Source organism: Dryobates pubescens, chromosome 8 (assembly GCF_014839835.1).
Source record: "Dryobates pubescens isolate bDryPub1 chromosome 8, bDryPub1.pri, whole genome shotgun sequence".
NCBI lineage: Eukaryota > Metazoa > Chordata > Aves > Piciformes > Picidae > Dryobates > Dryobates pubescens.
In genome coordinates, this window is record NC_071619.1 from 33217753 (window position 1) to 33242141 (window position 24389).

The following is a 24389-nucleotide window of genomic DNA, read 5'->3' on the forward strand; positions in this document are numbered from 1 at the left end:
CCTTGTTGCAGGTGTCGTGTGGGAGAGAACTGGTGGTACAGAGGGGAGCACTGTGAGGAATATGTGTCTGAGCCACTGGTTGTGGGTATTGCAATTGCTTCTGTGGCAGGATTCCTTCTTGTGGCATCTGCTGTCATATTCTTCTTGGCCAGGACCCTTCGAGACCAGTACACAAAGAGTGATACTGAGGAATCACAGGGGTAAGCGACACCATCTCATATTTAAAATCACACCTGCTGCTATGAGGACAATTCTGTCTAAAGTCTTATATCACGCAGTTGACAAGCTACAGTACGTTCAGGTGTCTCCAAATGCCAGGCTTCCTTAAATCTATCTGCTGCCCTTCCAGGCTGCAGAGAAGCTGACAGTTTGTTTATTGCTCCCCCAGGCAGGGTGACAGCCTCTCATCCATTGAGAATGCAGTTAAATACAACCCCATGTATGAAAGTGATACGACTGGCTACAGCCATTATTACCGGAGATACCCTCAGCTAACGTCCTACAGTTCTACCAGTGCAGAGACATCCACAGACTACAGCAGTGAAGAGATCAGGCACATTTATGAAAACAGTGAGCTTACTAAGGAGGTAAATGACCTTGTTTTTGTAGTGGCATGGAAAACATCATGTGAATAATAACCTTTTTCAACACTTGTAACCTGAGAGGTGGGCCCAGTCTTTCCCCAGCACCTACGCTCTAGATAAACAAGTTGCAACTATGGCTGATGCAACTATTTAAGAGAAGAAAGGATTTCTTTCCATGCTTGGTATTAGGTGTAAAGAAAGGAATGGGTGTGTTCTGACCAATAATAGATGTAACATGATTTGTCCAGCACTGGAGCCCCCAACACAAGGACGTGGATCTGTAGGAGAAGGGTCACTAAGATGAAGGTGTTCAGGAGGAGACTTGATGGGGTGCTTGGTGCCATGGGTTAGTTGTTTAGGTGGGTTGGATTGGTTGATGGGTTGGATGCGATGATCTTGAAGGTCTCTTCCAACCTGGTCTATTCTATGTATTCTATGTATCAGAGAGGTGGAGTGTCTCTTCTACTAAGACAGGCTGAGGGAGCTGGGTCTGTTCAGCCTGGAGATGGAAGGCTGCTATAATGTCTCGCTGCAGCCTTCCAGTACCTGAAGGAGCATACAGGAAAGCTGGATAAGGACTTTTAATAAGGGCATGTTCTGAAAGGACAAGGGACAATGGTTTTAAACTAGAGCAGGGTATGTTTAGGTTGGACATTAGGAAGAAATTCTTTACTGTGAGGGTGGTGAGACATTGGAATGGGTTGCCCAGAGAAGGTGTATCTGCCTCATCCCCAGAAATGTTTAAGACAAGGCTGGATGAAGGTTTGAGCAAACTGGTCAAGTGCGAGGTGTCCCTGCCCATGTCAGAGGGATTTGAACTAGCTGATCTTTAAGGTCCCTTCCAACTCAAGTTCTATTATTCCATGATAAAGGAGCCAACTGCTCCTGACAGTTCTAAAGCATTCCAATTACAAACACAACTTCCCTGGAAAAATAATTCATTTCAAAATGAACAAATCCTGACAACAACTTCACAGGATTTGGGGAGATTTGTCTGTGTTGCTCAAAGCAGCCTTTTGGTTTTAATGCCATCCACTTTAGGTAAGAGTAGTGTGAAAACCTGGTGCATCCAGACCCTTTTGCAGATTTTTTTGGGGTCTTTTTTAAACCAAGTTTAGGTTTCCCCATAACTTACAAGTTAGATCACATCCATTGCCTTTCTGCCTCTCTACACAGTAACCAGGGTTTGTTCTAGAAGGCTGATGACAAGGTATTTCCATTCAGCACCTAACCACAGACCTGTGAGAGGTGCCAATCCAGCCCGTAGCTGGGCTCACAGGCAAAGTGTCTATGAGGGAGAAACAGTTTTGTTAAAGCCTGTTGAAATCCTACACTCTCTCCAAACTTTGAGTGTGACTTCAAAGCAAAATATTACTGGATTCCAATGAAACTCTTAATTAAAAAAAAAATTAGAAAAAAAAAAGGATAAAAAAGAGAAGGTGTCTAAAGAGGAATTTTAGTATTGGAGACTCTACTCATTGAAATAGCACATGATGCGAGTTTTATTCTCCTGCCCCCAAGGAATTAGTTCTTTCAGTATTATCCTAATTTCTATTATATACTTAATGTTATCTATACTTATGTAAGTACTTATATATACTTAATGTTGCTTATATTCTAGGAGATTCAGGACAGAATTCGAATTATAGAGCTCTACGCTAAAGACCGTCAGTTTGCAGAGTTTGTCAGGCAGCACCAAATGTGAGTATAATTGTCTTCTCTGGGTAGCTTTGATGTCTTCTCATGTGACCTTTACCACAGTATTTTTCATATAAAGGGTCTAGAAATGCTGGGACACCAGAGGTTAAGATTTTTTTTTTGCAGGGGTTCAGCCTTTTTGTAAAAGTTCTTAAAATAAGCTGTGTAGAGAACCCCAGAAGCTGTGTTAACAGCAGTCAAGAGGCACCTCAAAGTTAAGGGGTGTCAGAGAAGCACTGACATCAATGTAGTCCCTTGAAAGCACAGAGAGATAAAAACTTCTTAACTCTTCTGGTTACTGTCACTTAGTGCATATTGCCTGCTGCATATTCCAGTGTTGGGTCTAAACATGGAGAAAATAGCCCCCTTCCAAATTGTTATCCTCCTCAGGGTGCTTAAATAAATATATGCTAAAAGGTGAAGAAACCTAAATGTGTCAGTGTTAGTGACTGAGATCTTCGTAGATCTTGAATGGAACACTGGACCAGACTGCCCAGAGAGGCAGTGGAGTCTCCTTCTCTGGAGAGATAGATCCCGAACCACCTGGACATAGTGATCCTGGGCAGCCTGCTCAGGGTGACCCTGCTTTAACAGGGGGGTTGGACTAGATAATCTCCAGAAGTCCCTTCCAATCCTTGCCATTCTATGATTCTAAGCATGTTTGTTTATCTTGGGTTCTCAACACATGGCAACTACCTGAACCCTCAAAACTCACTGTCTGGTATAGTGTGCACTTACCATGATAGGAAGCTTACAATTCATAGAATCATAGAATCAATAAGGTTGGAAAAGACCTCAAAGATCATCAAGTCAATTCCAAACAATTAACCAAGCTGTGCTGTGTGTTTTGATCATAGAGTTGTTCAATTAGAGAGTCCAGGGTTCACATCCCTCTGGAGATGGATCTTTAACTAAGTAAATTATGCTGGAGAAAACCTTTAATTAGTGGTCTCCTGAAACTGGTATTTCCTTCCCCTTCCCCTGTCACTGTCTGGCCCAAAGCAACTTCAGTGCTTTTGTAAAAAGGAACAAATTCAAGATGTCATCCTAAGAAAGCTCTCTGAAGTCTGGCAGTTAAGGCATTTCTCTGCATGATGGCTGAAGAGAGGACAAATCATGGAATCCTGATGACAGCTAACCACGAAAAAGTCCATCAAGGAATTCATTATAAGCGTACACACTCTTATGAACTGTACTCTTGACTGTAGCAAGCAGCAGATTATGGTTAGCTGGGTTAGTTTGAAAGACACTGTAGTACAACTCCTTGGGATCCTACTAAGCTACAGTAGCAAAAATCATGTGTTCCAATATCATCATCTGCACTTTCCATTTTTTTTTGAGTTGAAAGTGTCAGCAGTTCACATTTTTCCATGTCAGTTGTTCATTTTCCCCCTAACATTAAAAGGATCAGTATCTAAATTTTCCACAGCTGGAAAGCACTGAGGGCTGTGTCTTATGAGCCTTGAATCTAATGTTTGAGAGGGACTAACTTAGCAATTGCTTCTCTGTTTTTCATTTCAGGAAGCTGCTTTAAGAAGAAATCAGTAGAAGTCATGTGGGAGATAAAGACTACCTTGTTGCCATAGCAACGGGCTCGGATGTAACTGCAAAGTTACTTATAATCTTGACATTGCATGGATGGATACAGATGTTTTCTAAATGAACAGCTGAAATGTACAAATGCCTGTTTATCTCAATTACTTCTGTCTTTGCCCTGTAAAGTGACATCTTTAAGAGGTGATCAGAAGTGGCAGAGGTTATGAAAGTTCACTTTGCATTAACTCTGAAATGGACAGAGGAAGTTTGTATACCAAGGCAAAGAAAAGTCTCCTCAGGTAAGAGAAGATACATGGACAACCCAAATAAAAGGCACGTTTAAAATCCCTGTCTGGCGTTGATCCCCTCACTGGAGGCTCCTGTAGCCATGTCACAGGTGTAAAGTGCTTGTGGAACAGAATATTTGGTTTGTAGGGGAGACTTGTGCTAGTATTATGGTGGAGTTATTCTGAAGCATTTCTGTTGCAAACACAAATATCACCTCCCTGGAAAAATTGTTCTTTTGTAGGGATGCCTGGTGTGCACGTTGTCACCTGGCATTAGCAAAACAAAAGAGAGCACTGAGCCTGCAGGCCTCCTAGTGGCTTTCCTCATCAAGAAGCATCAGGGCTTCCTGGCTGTGACTCCCGCAGGGCACCCCGGCAAGGCAGGGCAGAACTGCTGTAGTACAGCACCGCTTTTCAAGCCAGGATGGTTGGTTCTCCAGCTGTTCCTGGCAGACACACAGGCTTCTGTCCTACAAGTGTTCCGTGAATCTTGACTAATATTGATTAATTTGCTTTTTGTATGTAGACAATTCAATATTTTCTAAGTTAATAGCCATTATTTATTCATCGTGTATTACCCTACCAGCTTGTTTTCATAGTGGATTTGACTGTTGAACTAGAAAGATGCATTGTTTAATGATGAAATGCTACAGTGGCATTTATGCCTGCTGTTTTGAGAAACAAAACCAAACCATATTCAGTGTTTACTCGATGTTGAATACATCCAACCCTGATCTGAGCTTTCTTTACTGAACTGAGCAATAGCCTGCCATGAGCTCTGTCTCAAAATCAGGCTGTGGTACTTAAATGCATGCATATTTGGTAGATGGCAGCACTTTGCTACAGGGGAAGGGTGAAAAATTAGATTATTCTTGGCTTAGTGGAAGTCAGTGTAGAATTCCTTACACAGAACAAGTCAGCATGAAGCATTTTTAAATAGCTGAACTGAGATGGGGACCTCCCAGGTGCAGACAGGGTTTTACCTTCAAGTTATGAAGAGAGTTCTGACTGCACATTAAGGTGTGCTGAGGCTCTCTTCAGTCACCCAGTGTCTCTTGTCTCGTGTGTGACATTAACACACTGGCAGGGTTAGGGCACTAATAGTCTCACATTAGCTTCTGCCAGAAAACAAGGCCAAGCTATTTGTCACTTCTACAACATCTGTAGTTCTTGGCCCACATGTGCCAACAGCCAGCTGATACTTTTTAGGGTTAAACAATAGTGAAGATAACTTACTTGTTTATAGGCAGCTTAGCTGAACAAGTGAATATTTCAATGCAATTTTTTTGGTGTTCTGGAGAACCTCTCTGGATGACTTGCATAGTATCTTCTTGCCTTGAGTGGCAGGGAATGGGCATCAGAGCCACACACCTGTCAAAAAGTGCTTACATAAACCAGTGTAAGCCCAACTAACACAAGAGAAGAAAGTAATGTGGTGCTGCTGAACTCTGTTGTAACCAGATGTTATGAGACAGAGACCTCATTTGTGATGGGTGACCTGAGGGCTGTCAGAACAGCTGGTCTAGACTTTGTGTGACACAGCCCACTCCCACCCACCCTTGCAGCAGCAGGGCTGAGCCATTCCATTCCACCAGGGCCTTGTGATCATGGTAACCATACAACAGAGAGAAGCGCTGGGCTCAGGGTAGGCATCAACCTGTGACTTGCCCCTGTGCAGCTGGGCTGCCAGCCCTGGGAGCTGCTCCTGCTAAGCACAACAGTGGCTGGCAGCTGAGACCAGGCACATTCGCAAGGTATTCTGCCCTTTGCTGTGCACAAGCTGAAGAGAGCCTTGGTTACACTGAGTACAAGGTATTTCTGTGTATATACAGTGAATCTTTTCTTTGTGTGTCTGTATACATATGAACATAATGCTATCTTATTTTCACTACAATAAACAAATATTTCCAAGAGACCTTTTTTTTTTTTTTCCTATAAAATTAATGTAGAAATTGAGAATATGAGGTAGCATAAAAGTATCATGAAGAGAAAAGGTACCATGGAGAGAAAAGGTGCCTTAGTCTTGAGGATTGGTGCATGTAGGATCAGAAAATTTGGAGTTCATTTAAATAGAGTTGGTTAAGTTATTAAACTCCTTTTCATAACACAAATGCAAAATGTAGCCATAGAATCACAGAATGAATAAGGTTGGAAAAACCTCAACGGTCATCAAGTCCAACCTGTCACCCAACACCTCATGACTATTAAACCATGGCACCAAGTGCCATGTCCAAACCCCTAGTCCATTATCACTTGCAAGGCTATATTGTGAAAACTCATGCTGGCAAGCTCATCCTCAAGTGCTTTGCTTTCAGTTAACCTCTGTGCCCATTTTTAAGATCTTTCAGCTCTAACCAATGAGCCAAAACATGCTGTTGCTTAGGTGATCTTCAAGGCCTCAAAAGAAAACAAACATCCTCCCATCCTTTATGCCTCTTCATCTAAACTGTTTGGTGATGCATCTTCCAACATGCCAAGAAGGACTGAATGAACTTATTTTCTTTGATACTTTCCCAGTGCAAAGCATAGACAAAGAACTTTGAACATCCTAACAAGAAACCCCAAACCAAACCAAACCAACAGCAAGAAAACTCAACCCCAAATCAGCTCTGTATACAAATCTATCAGTACTTGTTATCAGTTAACATGCAGTTGTTAACTTTTCTAAAAGTAAGAAGTGAAGGAGGGTGTTACTTACAGAGTCATAGAATTGTTTCAATTGGAAAAAAACTCTAGGTTCATCAAGTCCAGCAGCCTAACATCATGATGACCATTACACCAGCTCCCAGAGCAAAGTGTCTACATGTTTCTTGAACACCTCCGGGAACAATGACTCTACCACCTCCCTGGGCAGCCTGTTCCATTGCCTGACCATTATTGCAGTAAAGAAATTTTTCCTAATATCCAACCTAAACCTCACCTGGTGGAGAGGAGATTCAAGAACATGCAGAAAAGCAGTTATCGTTTACTGAACACTGACAGGTCTATCAGCTTCTGTGTTCCCTTTCAAGGCTTGAAACATGGGCAAAAATGAGACATGACACTGACACCTGCCTCTTTAACAGAAGATCTGAAACATGCAGCAACCCGTGTTGGACCACAGTGCCACATGTTACAAAAACCCATGGGGTAAAGTTCTGCCTATATTTTAGAATGGAATGGAATGGATCGGAATGGAACAGAATAGCATAGCATAGCATAGCATAGCATAGCATAAACCAGGTTGGAAAAGACCTCAAAGATCATCAAGTCCAACCTATCACCCAACATCATCTTATCAACTAAACGATGGCACCAAGTGCCTCATCAAGTCTCTTCCTAACCACTTCCAGTGATGGTGACTCCACCACCTCCCTGGGCAGCACATTCCAATGGCTAACAACTCTTTCTATGAAGAACTTCTTCCTAGCATCCAGCCTAAACCTCCCCCGGTGCAGCTTGAGACTGTGTCCTCTTGTTCTGGTGCTGGTTGCCTGGGAGAAGAGACCAACCCCCACCTGGCTACAACCTCCCTTCAGGGGGTTGTAGACAGCAATAAGGTCTCCTCTGGGCCTCCTCTTCTCCAGGCTAAACAACCCCAGCTCCCTCAGCCTGTGGGAACTGTGTGCTTGCCTTTTATTTGGTAGCTTTTAAGTGAAGGACAGAGCCATGCCCAGCAAAAATAAATACATGGTTGCTGGTTTACCTATTCAGTTGAGGTGCAGTTTTTGGCATCGCTGGGTTATAATTTGGTCCCAGCAAACTGTTTTCTTCAGGTCTTCAGAGACACCTGAAACTCTGCTTTTCTCCTGTTCCTTCGAAACCAGTAAGCATGGATAGACCTTTAAGAACTCAGAGCTTAATTGCTAAAATGGAAAAAGCCTTTAACAATGAAGATTTTCACTCACATTCCTCATCAGACCTGCTGGGCTTGGTCCTCAGGAAAGGCTGCAAAAGGAGCATGAGAGGACTCTCAGCACTCTTCTACAGGGAGTCTGTGAACAGCAGGCACGTTAAGGTTGTAGAGTTCCAGTCATCTCATCCTACTAAAACAGAAAGCAAAATTATTCACCAATACCAACTTGTCTCTCTATCAGTAAGCTCTGTAGGGCAGATGCAGACTGACTTTGCACAACACAGGCAGTGTGGCAGGGCACTGTTAGTACATATCAGTAGAAAGCACACAAGAATTTCACGGCACTTTGCTTGCTTGAAGGCTACTGTAACACCAGCAGCATTTCTGTCTCATTATTCTACTATTTGATGCAGTTTGGGAGCAGACACATGATGTTCTATGCAGCACCCATTCATTTGCCTTGGTCTCTCAACTGAAAATAAATAAATAAATGTCCAAAGCTATTTCTGGGCCAGGAAAGGATTTCCCCCTTTTTTGTTGTTGTTTCATTTGTCAGTCCAAGTGAGAAAGTTTTGTTTGTGCCACATTCAACACTAGCTGGCTCTCCTACTCCAGGTTATTAATGACCCCCAAGAATTTTAGTTGAGTTTCTGTCATCTTGGACTCTTGCCCCTGCTGCTTCTCACTCTGCTGCTGGGTTAACCGCTGCACTTAGTCTGAAACACACTCAGGGCAGGAAGCTCTGCTGGGAGAGTGACAGCAGGTTGCAGGAAGAGGATGACAGCTTGCCTGAGGTGCCACAGCTGTTCAAACCGAGCCAGCTGAACGCCACCTCAAACCCTCTGCTTTTCGTTTTCCTCTTTTCCGACTCAACACAAACCCAGACTCTGATTTGTATCAGGACAAAAAAATAGTCTCAGTGCTGGAATTTTGTGGGACACATACCAATCCTATTTTTGCTTCTAATCTGTTCTACCATCAGCACATCTAAGGACTACGTTTCTGTACTAAATATACAAGTTGGCATACACTACACTTAAAGTCTGACCTCACCTCCCACCAGCTGTCATTTATACAACCAACCCAGCAGAAAACACTGTCTGTCTTGAATCACTGGAGCTTGAACTGCTATTCAAAAGTCTCTTATTAAATAGAAATCAGAGTTAGTGTTCACTGGAGTTGTGATTGCTCCTCCACAGCTGATTACCAGATGGGGAAACTATGCCTTTCTGGAAAGGGTGACGTAGCTTGAAGAGAAATGAATGATAATGGATACAGCCATACATCAAAACCTTATGCAATAATGTGGGCATGTGGCTGGATAAAAGAGGGCAAGGCAAGAAGCAGACTCCCAGCAGTGAGCAATCCCAAGGGGGAAAGAGTTCCATCTACTCAGAGGAGACAGTTGCAAGGAAATACACAGCTCCACCTAAAGAGGATTACACAGTGATTATGAGAGCTCTTGTTCCAGAAAGGGAGGAGGAGGAGGATGCTAAGCACGTCTAGCAGCAGCATGTGGTCAAGTACCCTAGTGTGACCCACAGCTACCTGCTGGCTGTGCCTCACTGCTCACAGTTCCAGTCATCTGGTCAGGAAGGGAGTGGCTCTTCTTCTCATCCCTATTTTCAGATGGGAAGCTCAGAGAGTTTTAATCACCAAAAATGCTGTGTGCAGTTCTCCAGTAAACCAGAGACTGCTACACAGCTTTATTCCTTTTTCTGCTGGGTTTTTTTTTTAGTGTTTTGATTATGAAAGAAAAAAAAAAAAGCAACCAAACAAAACCAACCATCACCACCAAAATGAGTCAAAAATCCCTTCCTGCACTTTCAGGGTTTGCTTTCTACCTGTTCTCCTTAGGTGTGGATGGAAACACATAGCCGTGGTGGAAAGGCAGTGGGACTTCCTGCATTACCATTTATATCCACTGCCCTTTGTCCTGTCACAGTGTACCAGTGAAAAGAGGCTGGCCACATCTTTTTGGCACCCACACTTCAGATATTTGTAAAAATTAATAAAATCCCCTCTTGGCCTTGTCTTCTCTGGGCTAAACATCCCCAGGTCTCTTAGCCTTTTCCCATTGGACAGATGTTCCAGTCCCTTCATCATCCTTGGAGCCTCCATTGGACTCTCTCTAGCAGTTCCCTTTCCATTGTGAAATGGGGAGCCCAGAACTGGGCACATGTGGTAGGTGACTTAAGAGTAAGATAGGTGTTTTAGGGCCACCTCTCAGCTCACTGGCTTCACTACAACCTCCTTTTAGGTAGCTGTAGAGAGCAATACCATAATCAGTATGGTTTGATGTACATTTGAATGAACAAGCTGCTCCTGGATAAGTATCCTTAAATTGCTTTGTGAAAGGGACAACAGAACTCTGACCATTTTGCCCAGTCAGGCCCTCTGCAACCTGCTGCTGTATCATAGAATCACAGAATCAATAAGGTTGGAAAAGACCTCAGAGATCATCAGCATTGAGAGCAGAAGGCTTAGCAGGGACCTTATTACCATGTACCAGTTTAGGGTAGATACCAGGAGGACAGAGACTCTGGTTTTATGAGGAATCACATGGACAAGACAAGGGGTATGAGTTACTCCTGGGGAGATTCTGTTTGGCCTCCAGAAGAAAATTTTCCTCCATGAGAACAGTTTCAAGACTCAGTTTGACAGGGTGCTGGGCCATCTCATTTCAACTACACTGTCATCTAGTAAGGTTAGAGCAGATGGTCCTTGGGGTCCCTTCCAACCTGGCATTCTGTGATTCTGTGAAAAGAAGAGGAGAAAAGGAAAAAAAAGACAAAGGTTGGCTGCAGTTTGGGTCAGCAACAAGAAGCCAGAGAGAAAAGTCTGAGTGAAGCTGTAGCAAGTAAGGAAAGTAAGCTGTCCTGTCCACCTCTATTATTAAAGTTCTTGTGAAAGAAACAGAATTCTTTGAACTTTGGAAGAAGCCTGGTGAGACTTTTCCACTTTGGGACATGAGACACTCTAGGAAATACTCATTTCGACTTTGTGTCTGTTTGGTATGTGCACTGAAACAGCTGCGCCGTTTTTCCCCACACAGACCATGGTAAAATCAGAGTTAAAAAAACTAACCTCTGAAATGAACTCTGAAATGAACTAGAGCCAAGTCAAAGAATACTTTCAAACTGGGGTAGGAAGGGCTGTGGGGAAGAGCACTCAAGTTTCTCACCAGTTCCAAAACTCACAATTTGAAAGCTCTCTACTTTTCCACAAACATATAATGAAAAAGCAAACACTGCTTTGGGTTTTTTTCCCCAAAACATAGATTGTCCTTTCCTTAACTTCCCAAATAAACTTTTCTAGTTTTCATTGTCTCTTATCCATAATTACTGTGTACTTAGACACCTAACCTCAAACTCCAATCCTGCATGCAACTATGGCAAAACTTCTATCCACAGCACCTTCTAGATAGAATAGAATAGAATGGAATAGAATGGAATAGAATGGAATAGAATGGAATAGAATAGAATCTCCCTCCAGAACTGCCATCCACCCAGGAATCAAAGTCCAGTATTTAATATCTTCCAAGTGCCTCAAACAAGCCCTGATCCCAGAACCTCAGAACAGTCTCATCCCATTCTCGTAGATTCTTGCCAGCAGTGACAATAAGTATCATAGTATCATAGAATCAGTCAGGGTTGGAAGGGATCACAAGGATCATCTAGTTCCAACCCCCCTGCCATGGGCAGGGACACCCCACACTAGATCAAGCTGGCCAGGCCAACATCCACAATAAAAGACATTTTTGTAGTAATAATGAGATGTTTTCCATCAGAACATGTATTGCAGATGACACTAAATTGGGTGGGAGTATTGATCTGCTTGAGGGTAAGAAGGCTCTGCAAATAGATCTGGCCAGGCTGGATCAATGGGCTGAGGCCAGTTGTATGAGCTTTAACAAAACCAAGTGCTGGGTTCTGCAACTGGATCACAATAACCCCATGAATGCTACAGGCTTGGGGTAGAGTGGATGGAAAGTTGCCCTGCTGAAAGAGACCTGGGGGTGCTGGGTGACAGCTGGCTGGACATCAGCCAGAAGGGTGCTTCTGTGACCAAAAAGGCCAAGAGCAGCCTGGCCTAGAATAGTGTGGCCAGCAGGAGTAGGGAAGTGGTTGTGCCCCTGTGCTGGGCACTGGTAAGGCAATACCTCAAATACTGTGTTCGGTTCTGGGCTCCTCACTACAAGAAGGACATTGAGGTGCTGGAGCATGTCCAGAGAAGAGCAAAAAGGCTGACAAAGAGTCTAGGGAATAAGTCTTACAAGGAGTGGCTGAGGGAACTGGGATTCTTTAGTCTGGAAAAGAGAAGGCTGAGGGGAGACCTCATCGCTCTCTACAACTCCCTGAAAGGAGGTTGCACTGAGGTGGGGGTTGGCTTCCTCTTCCTAATATCAGGTGATTGAGAGGAAATGGTTTAGGTTGGATATTTGGAAAAATGTCTTTCCTGAAGAAGTGGTTCAACATTGGAACAGGCTGCCCAGGGAGGTTGTGGAGTGACTGTGCCTAGAAGTGTTCAAGAAATGTGTGGCTACCACACTTCAGGATGTGGTTTAATGGCCATGGTGGTGTTCCATATCTACTGCAAACTGCAGTGAGATGACAACCCATTTCACATACACCACCGACTCACTATCCAAGGACAGCTTTCTGTAGCTGGCACTGAATCTTGGGAACACTCACATAAGAAGAACATAAACCCAAGTACTCTAAGTTACACTTCATCTGAACATTGTCCACATAAATAAGCATGAACAGTAATGAAAGAGAGATGTCAACACTAAAAGGTGTTGAAAATTATTTTGGGAATAATGAATGCTTCAGGGATTAACAGTGCCATATGGTACCTTTCACCTCCAACTTGCTGGTACAAATCCAGCTAGAGCAGCACAGATCAAAACCTTTACCATCTGGTGACTTATTACTGTATGGAAAATAAACAGGTGTTTGGACCTCACACATGCACAGAATCTACCACCATAACTGGAAATCTTGTTGGCTTTCTCAGTAGAGAGATCACACAGGGCCAGAATACCCTTTCTCTTCTCCCAGTAGAACTAGCCTATTTGCACGAGGAGTAAGGGCAGCTGAATGCCAACTACTACTACCACCCTCCATCAGAATTTAAAGTATGCTCTATCATGCTTCCAGCAAAAATCTTTTTCAGGGAACAGGAGGATTTATGGCTTTCCAATTGAAATCTCATCTGTTGCTTTCCCCCCTTACATACACTCTGAAGCAGCAAGTGTAACTGTTCTCCTTCCCTCTAAGCTTTATTTTTCTTGTATCCTTGAACTGTCATTACTGTGACAGTACTATCATAAAATATTTCACATTTAGCAACCCCCAGACCAATCTTAACATGGAAACCTCAAGTAATCAGCATCTACACCTCAGTGAGTTCATTGGAACATTATCCTTTTTTCATTCAAGAGTATTGCCTGAGTTTGAGTTCATAAATTTGAGTATTGCCTGAGTTTGAGTTCATACATTTGCTTTCCCATGAACCAATTTTCCCTCATTAACTATATTTATTAAAAAAAAAAAACCCAAAACCCCCAATCATTATTATTGCTGTATGAAACCTGCAAGCAGTTACTATTAGTTTTAAACTTAATAGCAACATTGAGTCCTGTGTCCAGTTCTGGGCCCCTCAGTTTAAGAAGGACATTGAGACACTTGAAGGTGTCCAGAGAAAGGCAACAAGGCTAGCAAGAGACTTCAAGCACAAGCCCTGTGAGGAGAGGCTGAGGGAGCTGGGGTTGCTTAGCCTGGAGAAGAGGAGGCTCAGGGGAGACCTTATTGCTGTCTACAACTACTTGAAGGGAGGTTGTAGCCAGGTGAGGGGTTGGTCTCTTCTCCCAGGCAACCAGCACTAGAACAAGAGGACACAGTCTCAAGCTGTGCCAGGGGAAGTTTAGGCTGGAGGTGAGGAGAAAGTTCTTCACAGAGAGAGTTGTTAGCCATTGGAATGTGCTGCCCAGGGAGGTGGTGGAGTCACCATCCCTGGAGGTGTTCAAGAGGGGATTGGACATGGCACTTGGTGCCATGGTTTAGTCATGAGGTCTGTGGTGACAGGTTGGACTTGATGACCTTTGAGGTCTCTTCCAACCTTGGTGATTCTGTGATTCTGTGATTAAGCTTATAGTATTGATAAGTTATAAAGCCATCAGTCATAAGTTAGACTAAGTTCATATTTTTTTTATTGCATCCATACCCTCTGAGCTTCCTCCTCTCAATTTATGGAGAAATCACTTTTTGCACAGCAGATTTTCTGGCTGTTTCACACATCTTATCTTAGTGGCATATGGGAGTTTCTCTGAATAACTTGAGACTGGAATAGTTAGAAGATAATTTGTTTGACTTCTTTAAAATGCTAATTTTATCCTAGTGGCTTTTTGGGGGGGGTGTAAGGCTGAATGCAGCTACTTTCACATCTCAGAATGACCAGGAGCACAAATCACATCAGAGAAATCTCTTAAGTTTCCTTGGAAAAATCTGCACCTGTTGTTTTTTGTAGCCTCATAATCACACACACCACCCCCACCACCCCAGCCCCCCAGCAGCTATTCTTCTGTCATCACTCCCCATAGGCTTTGAACACCACAGATGGAATGCATGGTAATGCAGAGCAGAGACTTTCTATTAATCCTGCCTTGACTGTTTTGTCAGTATGATTAACACACGTCGAGGAAGACAGGTCTGCCAGAACCACCATCCTACAAATCATAGTTTGTCTCTCCATTCACAATAGTCTGAACACCTGCATCTGGATATGGTATCTGGCAGGAGTCCCCAGGGGAAAATTTTCATCCTTGTGCTCAACTTTTCCAGGTATCTTGGAGGTTTTAGCCTTACTCTGACAAACACACACATACTAAAGAAAGCATCAGTGACCACTAAGTTCAGGGCTAAAAGTGGCCCTGTACACCAGAACGATTTGCATGACTTTAAAATGGCCAAGTTCCCTCGTTTAACCAGTGTGCACCTAGGTCTTTGCAACATTTTCTCTACTCCTTTCCAGTTCTTGTCTGCTTTGATTATACAACTGCTGAACAACACTGTAAGTCCTGGGTGAATTAATGCACAGGTGCAAACAGTTACTCAAACATTTCGAAAGGACCAGAAAGTGCACAGACCCAGAGGCTGTCATGTTGGCCACCGCCTGCTAGAAAGGCTTAACCCATTTTAGGATTGGCTTGGCACTTATCCATTTAAGATTTTAATCTACTGACTTTGCCCTTCAAACTCTTCTAAGTATTTGTGGCACAGACAGAAGGCAAGACTGCTTAATTTGAGGCTTACTTTCAGATACCTTCCTTGTCAGTCCTGACAAGTATTCTGTCTCTCCCCAAGATGAATAGCTTCTCTTTGTCAGCTGATGCACTACTCTAGTGTGCCTTTCCAGAAGAACAGAACAGAACAGAACAGAACAGAACAGAGCAGAATAGAATAGAATAGAATAGAATAGAATAGAATAGAATAGAATAGAATAGAATAGAATAGAATAGAATAGAATAGGAATAAACCAGGTTGGAAGAGACCTTTGAGATCATTGTGTCCAACCCATCATCCAACACCATCTAATCAACTAAACCATGGCACCAAGCACCCCATCCAGTCTCTTCCTAAACACCTCCAGTGATGATGACTCCACCACGTCCAAGAAATAATCTACCCATTTGATCCATGTTGAAATGCAATTATAAGCCAGCTGAAACTAGATGGACTCCTGATAAAGATAAAGAGGCAAAGTCTGCTTTGAAAGGGAGCAAAAAATATCACCACAAACTTCCCCTGCTCTAACACAAGGTAATCCAGGGGCTGTGGGAGGTATCAGGCACTCAGTGTCATCCCCACAAAACCAGCTCAAACTGAAGTGCAGTGGCATTTGCAAGGCAGACTGGGGTGGCTCACTGAAGGCTGCATAAGACTGAAACAAAGCTCCCAAGAGGTTTGCTGAACTGCTCATTTCACAGAAAGGGCTACCAGTGTAGTGTAGATTGTAAGAGCAGAGTAATGCTCTCACAGTCATCTGAGAACTTACCATTGGTACACCTGCACATTGCAAAGACCCCTGCAGTGAGCTCTTAGACACCTAATGGTATATGTTGGAGCATTCATCATCATAATCACGGATGCAGAAACGTTCTTCTGGGCAAGCTTTAAACTATATTACATACCTAGGTGCTGATGACTGGATCACCTTTGAAGTAATACACAAGGAAAGCCACTTTTGACTTTGCAATCAGGGAGGACCAAATTCTAGCCTTTTGAACCTTCACTTTCAGAGGAGGAGACTTTCAGCCTGTGGAACTGCCCAGGAAATCAAAGAGCCCTCAGCAAGGGTGGAGAGGAGCCTACAGACAAAACAGTTCACTTGGGCATTGAGTATCAGCATCCTGGAGACTCTGGGTAACAGGTGCAATTACAGAGGCTGCTAAGCTTCAGCTGAAATGGGAAGTCCAAGCCAGCAAGTAGTCCAAGCCCTAACAACAAATTTAGCTCCACTGTATCAATTGGCTGCCCATCTGTCTTCATTGTTGCTAATGGGCAAGGGAGCAAGGAATACTTTCTGACAAGGGATGGTGAGACATCTCTTCTCACTCCTGGTGGAGTTCCATAATGAGCATAAGTCACAGTGGGTGCTTGATATCTAACCAGCAGACCAGTCAGCTTTCCTTTGCTGCTTCATTATTCTACAATACTCCCTCCCAGTCCTTCAAGTGGGATTGTACCAACACCTCAAACTGTCAGCATATCCAAGACTCCCAAATCCAGAATTCTGCTTTTCTGTAGAAAAAAAAGGGAAAGTGCAAGGGGAAGAATACTTTCAACTACATTTGCATGCATTTTGAGGCTGGGACTTCCTCTTTCTTGGTTATTAAAGACAGTCTGAAGGACTGCAAAATATTTCCACCTATTAATGTCTCAAAAATATGGATATGAGTGTGCCTAGACTTTACTCTTTTATCTCAGTTTCCAGATAGGGAAATAAATAAATAATATCTTGATGGAAGACTTTTCTTTTTCTTTTTTTAATGACACACAACTACTGATCAACCAGCTGCAGCCTGCAGTGCTATATTAGGTGCATCAGAAAACCCCCACAGAAATAAAAATGTGCTTGTGCCAATGGCATATTCTCTGTTTCTTGTTTGTCATGTTCCCTGACCTGTTCTATTTTAGATTCTGATTCTTTGCTCTCTTCTCCTGTATTTTTTCTCAAGTTCTACTACCCTGTAGCTGCATTTCTTACAGTATGAGTGAGTATAAGCTTTCATTTTCTCCCTTCAGAAAGTGAGACTTGGATGAGTCTTGCACACTGAATGGCACCTGACATGATTTTCTTGGGTCTCTTCTCAGGTGTCTCAACTTCAAACACAACTTTTCACCCCTGAAATCCAATTGTCTTTCCTTGATCACATTGCTACATGCTAAGTTCAACAGCAAGAATAATTGAAAAGAGGAACTAAAAGGTGGCTGGCCTGCTGTTCATCTGTAATAAGAGAAGGTGTCTGAACCTGGAGGCATTTTATCTGGCATAAAAAGGCACTTAACAAGGCCCAGTGACCTGATGATAAACTTGGGAAAATGATGACAAATAAACAGTATTCCTGTGTTTAATCACACAGTGGTTCTAGAGTGGTTGCTGAGATCCTGGTCTCATGCATTTGGAGCCCTCAAACCCAGCCGCTCTCCCCAACCTCAGCTTCCCAAAAAGGGACACCTGAATTTAGCTTCCAAGAGAAAAACATGATGGCCACTCCTGAAGGCATCTGACAGCCATACATTTTGGCATGAGCATGTGTATATCACCCCTGTCCTCATCTGCACTCCCTATGCAGCTGACACCACAAAACTCACATAACTGCTTCAGCCTTTGCCATCAGTCCTCATCTGCTTTTGGCAGTTCTGCCTTACATTCTGTACATGACTACCACAGGGTATTTGAGTCCCGGGGTACAGAAACACTTACATGGAAATAAAACCCAGCAAACTCCACCAAATCTGTCCAACAAACATTAAACAAAGTGGAGGAACACTTTGAACTCTTAATTGTGGAGGGCAAATAAAGATTTATGAGAAGTCCTGGCAGGTACTAGACTTGCATTACCTCTCCTCCAGGTTACATCCAGAAAACTCTTGGCATATATACTGTCCACTTTGTGCCTCATTAACCATGATGTCAGTGGTTAGCAAGGTGTCAAGTGGCACAGATAATTGTTGTATTAAAAACTGCATGTTGAACTACTAACAAAAAAAAAGCTCATTCAAAAAATAAGGGACAAAACCTGGCTGAAATTCTCTTCCATTTTCATTTATCCTTTAAGGACAATCAGGAGAGCAGATGGTTTAGCATTCCTGCACAGCTTCTGAGCAAAGAGAGCTGATCCATTCATTTAAGAGTCTTATCTCCTGTGAGCCCTGTGTTTGGGAAATGGCATGTTGCAAGGTTTCCCCTTATTGCAAGAATGCTATCCCAAGAGAGCTGGAAAAATGTAAGCTTTCCTGTCAGTCAGATGAGCCCCTTTATCCCATTTGGCTACAAAGCTTGGATAAAAATAGGCTGCCATCTGACTAAGCAACTGTGAGACTGAAAGATACATGCTGGAATGCAACTGATCTGAATACTAGTTAATCAGCTGATGCTTTTCCAGCAACACCTCAGGGCTGCTGGGAAAGCATGAGACTTCTTTCAGTAGTGTACTTAAAAAAAAGAAGTAAGCATTGGCTTTTTGCCAGATTTGGAGGGGGTTTTTTTGTTTGTTTGTTTGGGTTGTTTTTTGTTTGTTTGTTTCTTGGTATTGTTGTTTTCATAGAATCATAGAATCAGTCAGGGTTGGAAGGGAGCACAAGGATCATCTAGTTCCAACCCCTTGCATTGGGCAGGGACACCCCACACTAGATCAGGCTGGCCAGAGCCTCATCCAGCCTGGGTTTAAACACCTCCAGGGATGGGGCGTCAACCACCTCCCTGGACAACCCATTCCAGGGCTTCACCACTCTCATGGTGAAGAACTTGCTCCTCATGTCCAGCCTGAATCTCCCCACCTCCAGCTTTATTCCATTCCCCCTAGTCCTATCACTACCTGAGATCCTGAGAAGTCCCTCCCCAGCCTTCTTGTAGCCCACTTCAGATACTGGAAGGCCACAATTAGGTCACCTCAGAGACTTCTTTTCTGCAGACTGAACAGCCCCAACTCTTTCAGTCTGTCCTCATAGGAGAGGTGCTCCAGCCCTCTGCTCATCCTCATGGCCCTTCTCTGGACACCTTCCAGCACCTCCATATCCCTCTTGTAATAGGGACTCCAGAACTGGATGCTGTACTCCAGGTGGGGTCTCAGCAGAGCTGAGCAGAGGGAGAGAATCACCTCCCTTGACCTGCTGGCCACACTTCTCTTGATGCAGCCCAGGATCTGATTGGCCTTCTGGGCTGCAAGTGCACATAGGGGGTTTGGGGTTTGGTAGATTTTTTAAGTTTTTTTTTTTTTGGTTGGTGTTGTTTGGGTTTGGTTTTTTGGGGTTTTTTTGGTGGGTGAAGGAGTTTGGTTACTTTGGTTACTTGGTTGCTTCTTGCTCCCCCTTCACTTTTCTTGTGACAGAAGGGAAAGATAACACTCAAAAGCAAACAGAATTCAGAAGGCCTAGAGAAATTCTGTGGTAAAGATCATTTGATGTTAGGCCATGGCTGGACTCAATGAGGTCTTTTCCAACCAGGGAATTGTATGCAACATACCAGCTGTCCAGTTTGACATATGGGAATGACTCTTGTTGGCTATTGGAAATGAGATAGGACAAATGGACTTGATGATCTTTGAGGTCTTTTCCAACCTTATGGATTCTATGATTCTAAATACAGATCAGTCTTTGTGAAGGTAAAATATTTCATGGTATCCTAACAGTGTTAAGAGTATGCTGTTTTATCACTAGAAACTTCCTCTGTCTAAAATAAACTTAAACAAATATTAAGAATGGAATCAATCCCTACTACTTTATTGTCTCTCTCTAGGCCATAACCAAAGTGAAAAAGATTCCTCCTTCCTGGTCAACTCATACTTCAGCAGTTTAGTCTTTTGAGTAAGGTAAACTTGAGGAAAGAATTTAAGTAGAGAGCACCTTTGCTGATGAGAAGTTTGAATCTGTTCTACTGAGGCTGAAGAAAAATCACATTTTGCTGCCTGGAAGAGAGAAGTCTTTGAAGAGAAATGTATATATCAAAAGTGGAAGAGATGCTCAGATCTCAGAGCTTCCTGTTTCTCCAAATGATACTCTAACCTGTTGGAAGGAAGGTAATTTTAGTCTTATATATTAGTGATAAATATTTTCTGTTAGCTGGGAGCCTCCTGCTCACCCACATGCTAATTTTCCTTTTAAGTTCAGGAAGGTTACTCATCCTAGTTGTAGCACTACATGCAGTTAAACTAAGTTACTGCATTTGTGCTGAAGAGGATCAAATGAACATGTAGGGTCAAAAAGCTTTGCAGCCACTGAGCTAATTATAGCAGGGGGTGAGTCTGTGTGCTGGAGGGGGAAGATGAGAGCTGGCATGCTGAATTTGAAAAGTGATGTGAGCAAACCCCCACAAGTATGAATTTTCAAGCATTTATTGCAATTCAAATGCTGTCATGAGAACTTGAGTCACAACTGTCCTCTGGCCCAAGATAGGATATGTGGAGCTGTTGATTGTAACATGTTCTCAGCTTTCAGCAGCATGAGTAAAAAGAGTATGTTCTATTGTTCAATCTTTTTCTTTTTGGCACTTATTTTTTGGGGGTGTGTGTTATTTCCTACAACTATTTTTTGAGGTGTGTGCTTCCCATCAGCACTCAAAGCCACACTCAGCAGTATGCCTTTGGAGGCAGCTGAGACAAGATGGCAAAGTGGGTGTCTGATGGCCATAAAAGTATCAACAATTGCCCATTGGAATGGGCTGCCTGGGGAGGTGATGGAGTCGCCGTCGTTGGAGGTTTTCAGGAGGAGACTTGATGGGGTGCTTGGTGCCATGGGTTAGTTGTTTAGGTGGGTTGGATTGGTTGATGGGTTGGACGTGATGATCTTGAAGGTCTCTTCCAACGTAGTTTCTTTTCTATTCTATTCTATTCTATTCTATTCTATTCTATTCTATTCTATTCTATTCTATAATTTAAGGTTTCATCCTGTTCAAGCAAAAATGACCTTCTAGTCCAGACTGGCCACCAACATTTTCCCTCTCAGTTTGAGTGACCATCATGTAATGGCTGGACAGCGAAGTCTGCGACAAGAAATGCCTCCTGTAGTCAGCCTGGGTCATTTTGTGATGTGTTACAGGTTTCACACAAGAAATGGAAGTTCAGTAACTGTAGAACTGCCTAGGAGGCCTAAGTGGCATTGCATTGTGTAAGCCCCTGATTAAAAATATATATAAAATGAAATCTGCAGAATTTGAAGCAAAGGCTTTAAAACTTTCCCAGGCCTTACTAACCCAGTTTCTGTCTCCTGCAGACTCAAAGCTCTACACAGTGAGATGAAGAACCTTTCCATCACAGCCATTTGGCTTAATTTTGCCACAGTAGTTAAAACAAAGAGCATCCAGCACACACTTCAGCAATCAATATCCTGTTCTCCCCACAAGTTTGTAAAGTACACTAAACCCAACCAGATGTAGCATTTTTGACAGCCCATAAAACATGTTACCACAAACATGTTCTATCTGTAAAAGAAAGCATCTGCCTTTCACAAAAGTGAAAAGAAGGACAGCATTGCTTTACCACAGTTTTGTCAGAGCAGTGCAGTACCAGCGCAACATGCTCAGCAGTTTTGACCTACAAAGTCCTACCTCATCCAGCTTGTTGTTCCTGTGAGTGACACCTCTGGAAAATCTTAATTAGGAAACTCTTGTGCTACTCTTTTTAGCCTGACAGAGCAAACCAAGGGTTTTTAAACTTGGTTTTGCTCTCCTAATTTAAGATTTTAAAGGCTGAACTGACAAGCGCATGGGGATTCTGACTACGGGACTGGAGCATCTCTCTTAGAAGGAGACACTGAGAAACCTGGGGCTGCTTAAGCCTGGTGAAAAGAAGGCTGAGAGGAGATCTGCTCAATACATTTAAGTATCTTAAGGGTCAAGAGGATGGGGCCGGGCTCTTTTCAGCGGTGCCCAGTGATAGGACAAAGAGGGATGGGTACAAACTAGAATCCAGGAGGTTTCACTGAGGTGTAGCGAATGTTTTCTATATTTTGAGGATGCAGGAGCCCTGGAGCAGGCTGCTCAGAGAGGCTGCGCAATCCTCTTTCCTGCAGACTCGGAACCCCGCTCAGTCCCAGCAGCCGGGGCTGTTTTGCGAGGTCGGTGCCGCGCTCCGGCCGGTAGAGGGCAGCAGAGGCTCAAAAGCGGTGGGTAGGGTCGGGTCGGACTGGTCCAAGCTGGGCTGCATCCAGAGGTGCAGAGGTGCAAGTTCATTCCCCTTGCAAGGTAGGAAATTTTCTTTGCAGACTCCAAAATTTTCAATTCCTCAGGCCTAAGTGGTGGTATTGGACAAACTATCACTTCAGGACATGGTTTAATGGCCACAATGGTCTTGACAGTTGGACCTGATGATCTTAGGGGTCCTCTCCAACTGAAACAATTCTATGTTTCTATGAAAAGCTCAGTCCTCACTTCACTGCCTCTTGAAAAGAAGGCAACTGCTCCTTGCAGTAAACACCATACATTCCTAAACTTTTTCACTTAAATTAGAACTGAAGTTTATAAAGCATCTCATGCTCAGTTCTAAGTCACCCTGCCATTCTCACAATACAAGGAATAAGCATTTAACATGAAATAGAATTCATCTTAGTGTCACTCAGTTGTATAGGTGTTTTCTACATTTCCTCTTAGTTTTATCTTTTGAGGATATCATTCAAGCTGTCACAGAAAAGGGAGAGAGGCAGTGACACCAAATAAATGACAGCTATATCTTAGTTGTGTTAGTTAGCCTGATCCAGCTTAAGCTTCACATTTAAGATACTATTTTTCAGTTAGGTTTTAAGAACTTTTCTCACAAGCTGGTGAAGATGGAGCAAAAACTAACATATGCTGGAAAAAAAAACCCCAAAAGATGACTCAAACCCACACACACTTTAGAAAAACATCAGACAATTCTTATCCCACCAAGGAGAGGCTTTTTTCTTATCCCACCAAGGAGAGGCTTCAAGAAACAGCTGGTTTAGGATGGCTGGACACAACACAAAGCAGTGGATCTAGGTTTTCTAACAGTTCTTTGCATTATCAAGTCTCTTGCAGGGTATATCTTCGTTCTGTATGTTAAACCTTGGACAGGAACCCTAATTCCATCAGGTCAAATCAGCAAGTGTGTCTGTTAACCAGGAAAGAATTTGTAGTAGGAAGGGGAGGATGCTCTCAGATTAGCATCTGTTGAAACTGGATGAGATACAGGAGAAATTTGCCTTCTGTGCTAGCCTTGCCCCAACACTAGAAAAAGGAGTTGAATTCAGACCTTGGATTTTATGCTCATCACAGTGTGCCTTTGCAGATGTAACTCAGCATCAGGCTAATGTGCCTATGTGGCCTCAGATACTATCACCTGCTTCTCAGATGAGCGTGCTAACAGAGGTTCATCTCTGCATTGCATAGCTTCAGCTCAGAGCTGGCTACCATCCACCTGGCACAAGGCACAAGCAAGAGCAAGCTTGTGTCTGTCTGCTAAATACCATGCAAATGACCCCTTACTTTACAGTTCTGGTATGAAAGGGACCACACTGTCCAAGAACACACAATTGACAGAATATGATTACACAGTAAAACCAAAAAGAATGTAGGTAGAGGTTTCAAGACAGCAAATATACATCAGCTGAGCTGCATTCATGCTGGTGAACTGAAGGGAATATGGATTAGAGTACATTTTATCCCACTGTTATGTTGCACAACACTGGAACAGACCCCTGTTGAGTTTTTGTAGAATTTCTAGTAGAATGAAACCTAACCTCTGTATAAACTGCAGCTAATTGCCTGTGGCACCTCTGGTTGACCTGAATTCAGAGGCTTAGATACTTAAGCTGTGAGCAATGGTGTTGAAGAGCTAACTAAAGCTGTGCACTTGTCTTGCATGCTGGCAGGTTGCTAGCATTTGACTGACATTCTGTACTCCGTGGAAAATATCAAATCCATTAGCCTGCATGCAGCTCAGCTTCAGATGTAAACACATTTCCATTCTGTTACCTGCTCATCAACTAAGCGTAAGAAAGAAGACAAATTGCTGTGCATTCTGTTTAACATTTTATCAATCTCTTCTCCTAACTCCTCATATTTTCCACAGGTATACAGAGTTTTAACTCAAGTGATAACTGTGTTGAAAACTGTGCAGCCAGCTTGTGCCTTACAGCAATTAGTAACAGTATCTCACTGCGACCATGCAAGTAGTTTAGTCTTTGGCTCTTCACCTTCTGATTTGTTCAG

The 24389-nt window shown here is 43.1% G+C and overlaps 1 protein-coding gene across 1 annotated transcript in view; it reads left to right on the forward strand.

Moving 5' to 3' along the window:
- The window catches only part of IMPG2 (interphotoreceptor matrix proteoglycan 2), a 113069-nt gene that overhangs the window by 46089 nt on the left and 42591 nt on the right, over positions 1 to 24389 (forward strand). Inside the window, exons 18-20 of the mRNA XM_054163897.1 lie at positions 12 to 200; positions 389 to 587; positions 2206 to 2285. Coding sequence (XP_054019872.1) covers positions 12 to 200; positions 389 to 587; positions 2206 to 2285 — 468 coding nt within the window. The remainder of the gene's footprint in view (positions 1 to 11; positions 201 to 388; positions 588 to 2205; positions 2286 to 24389) is intronic.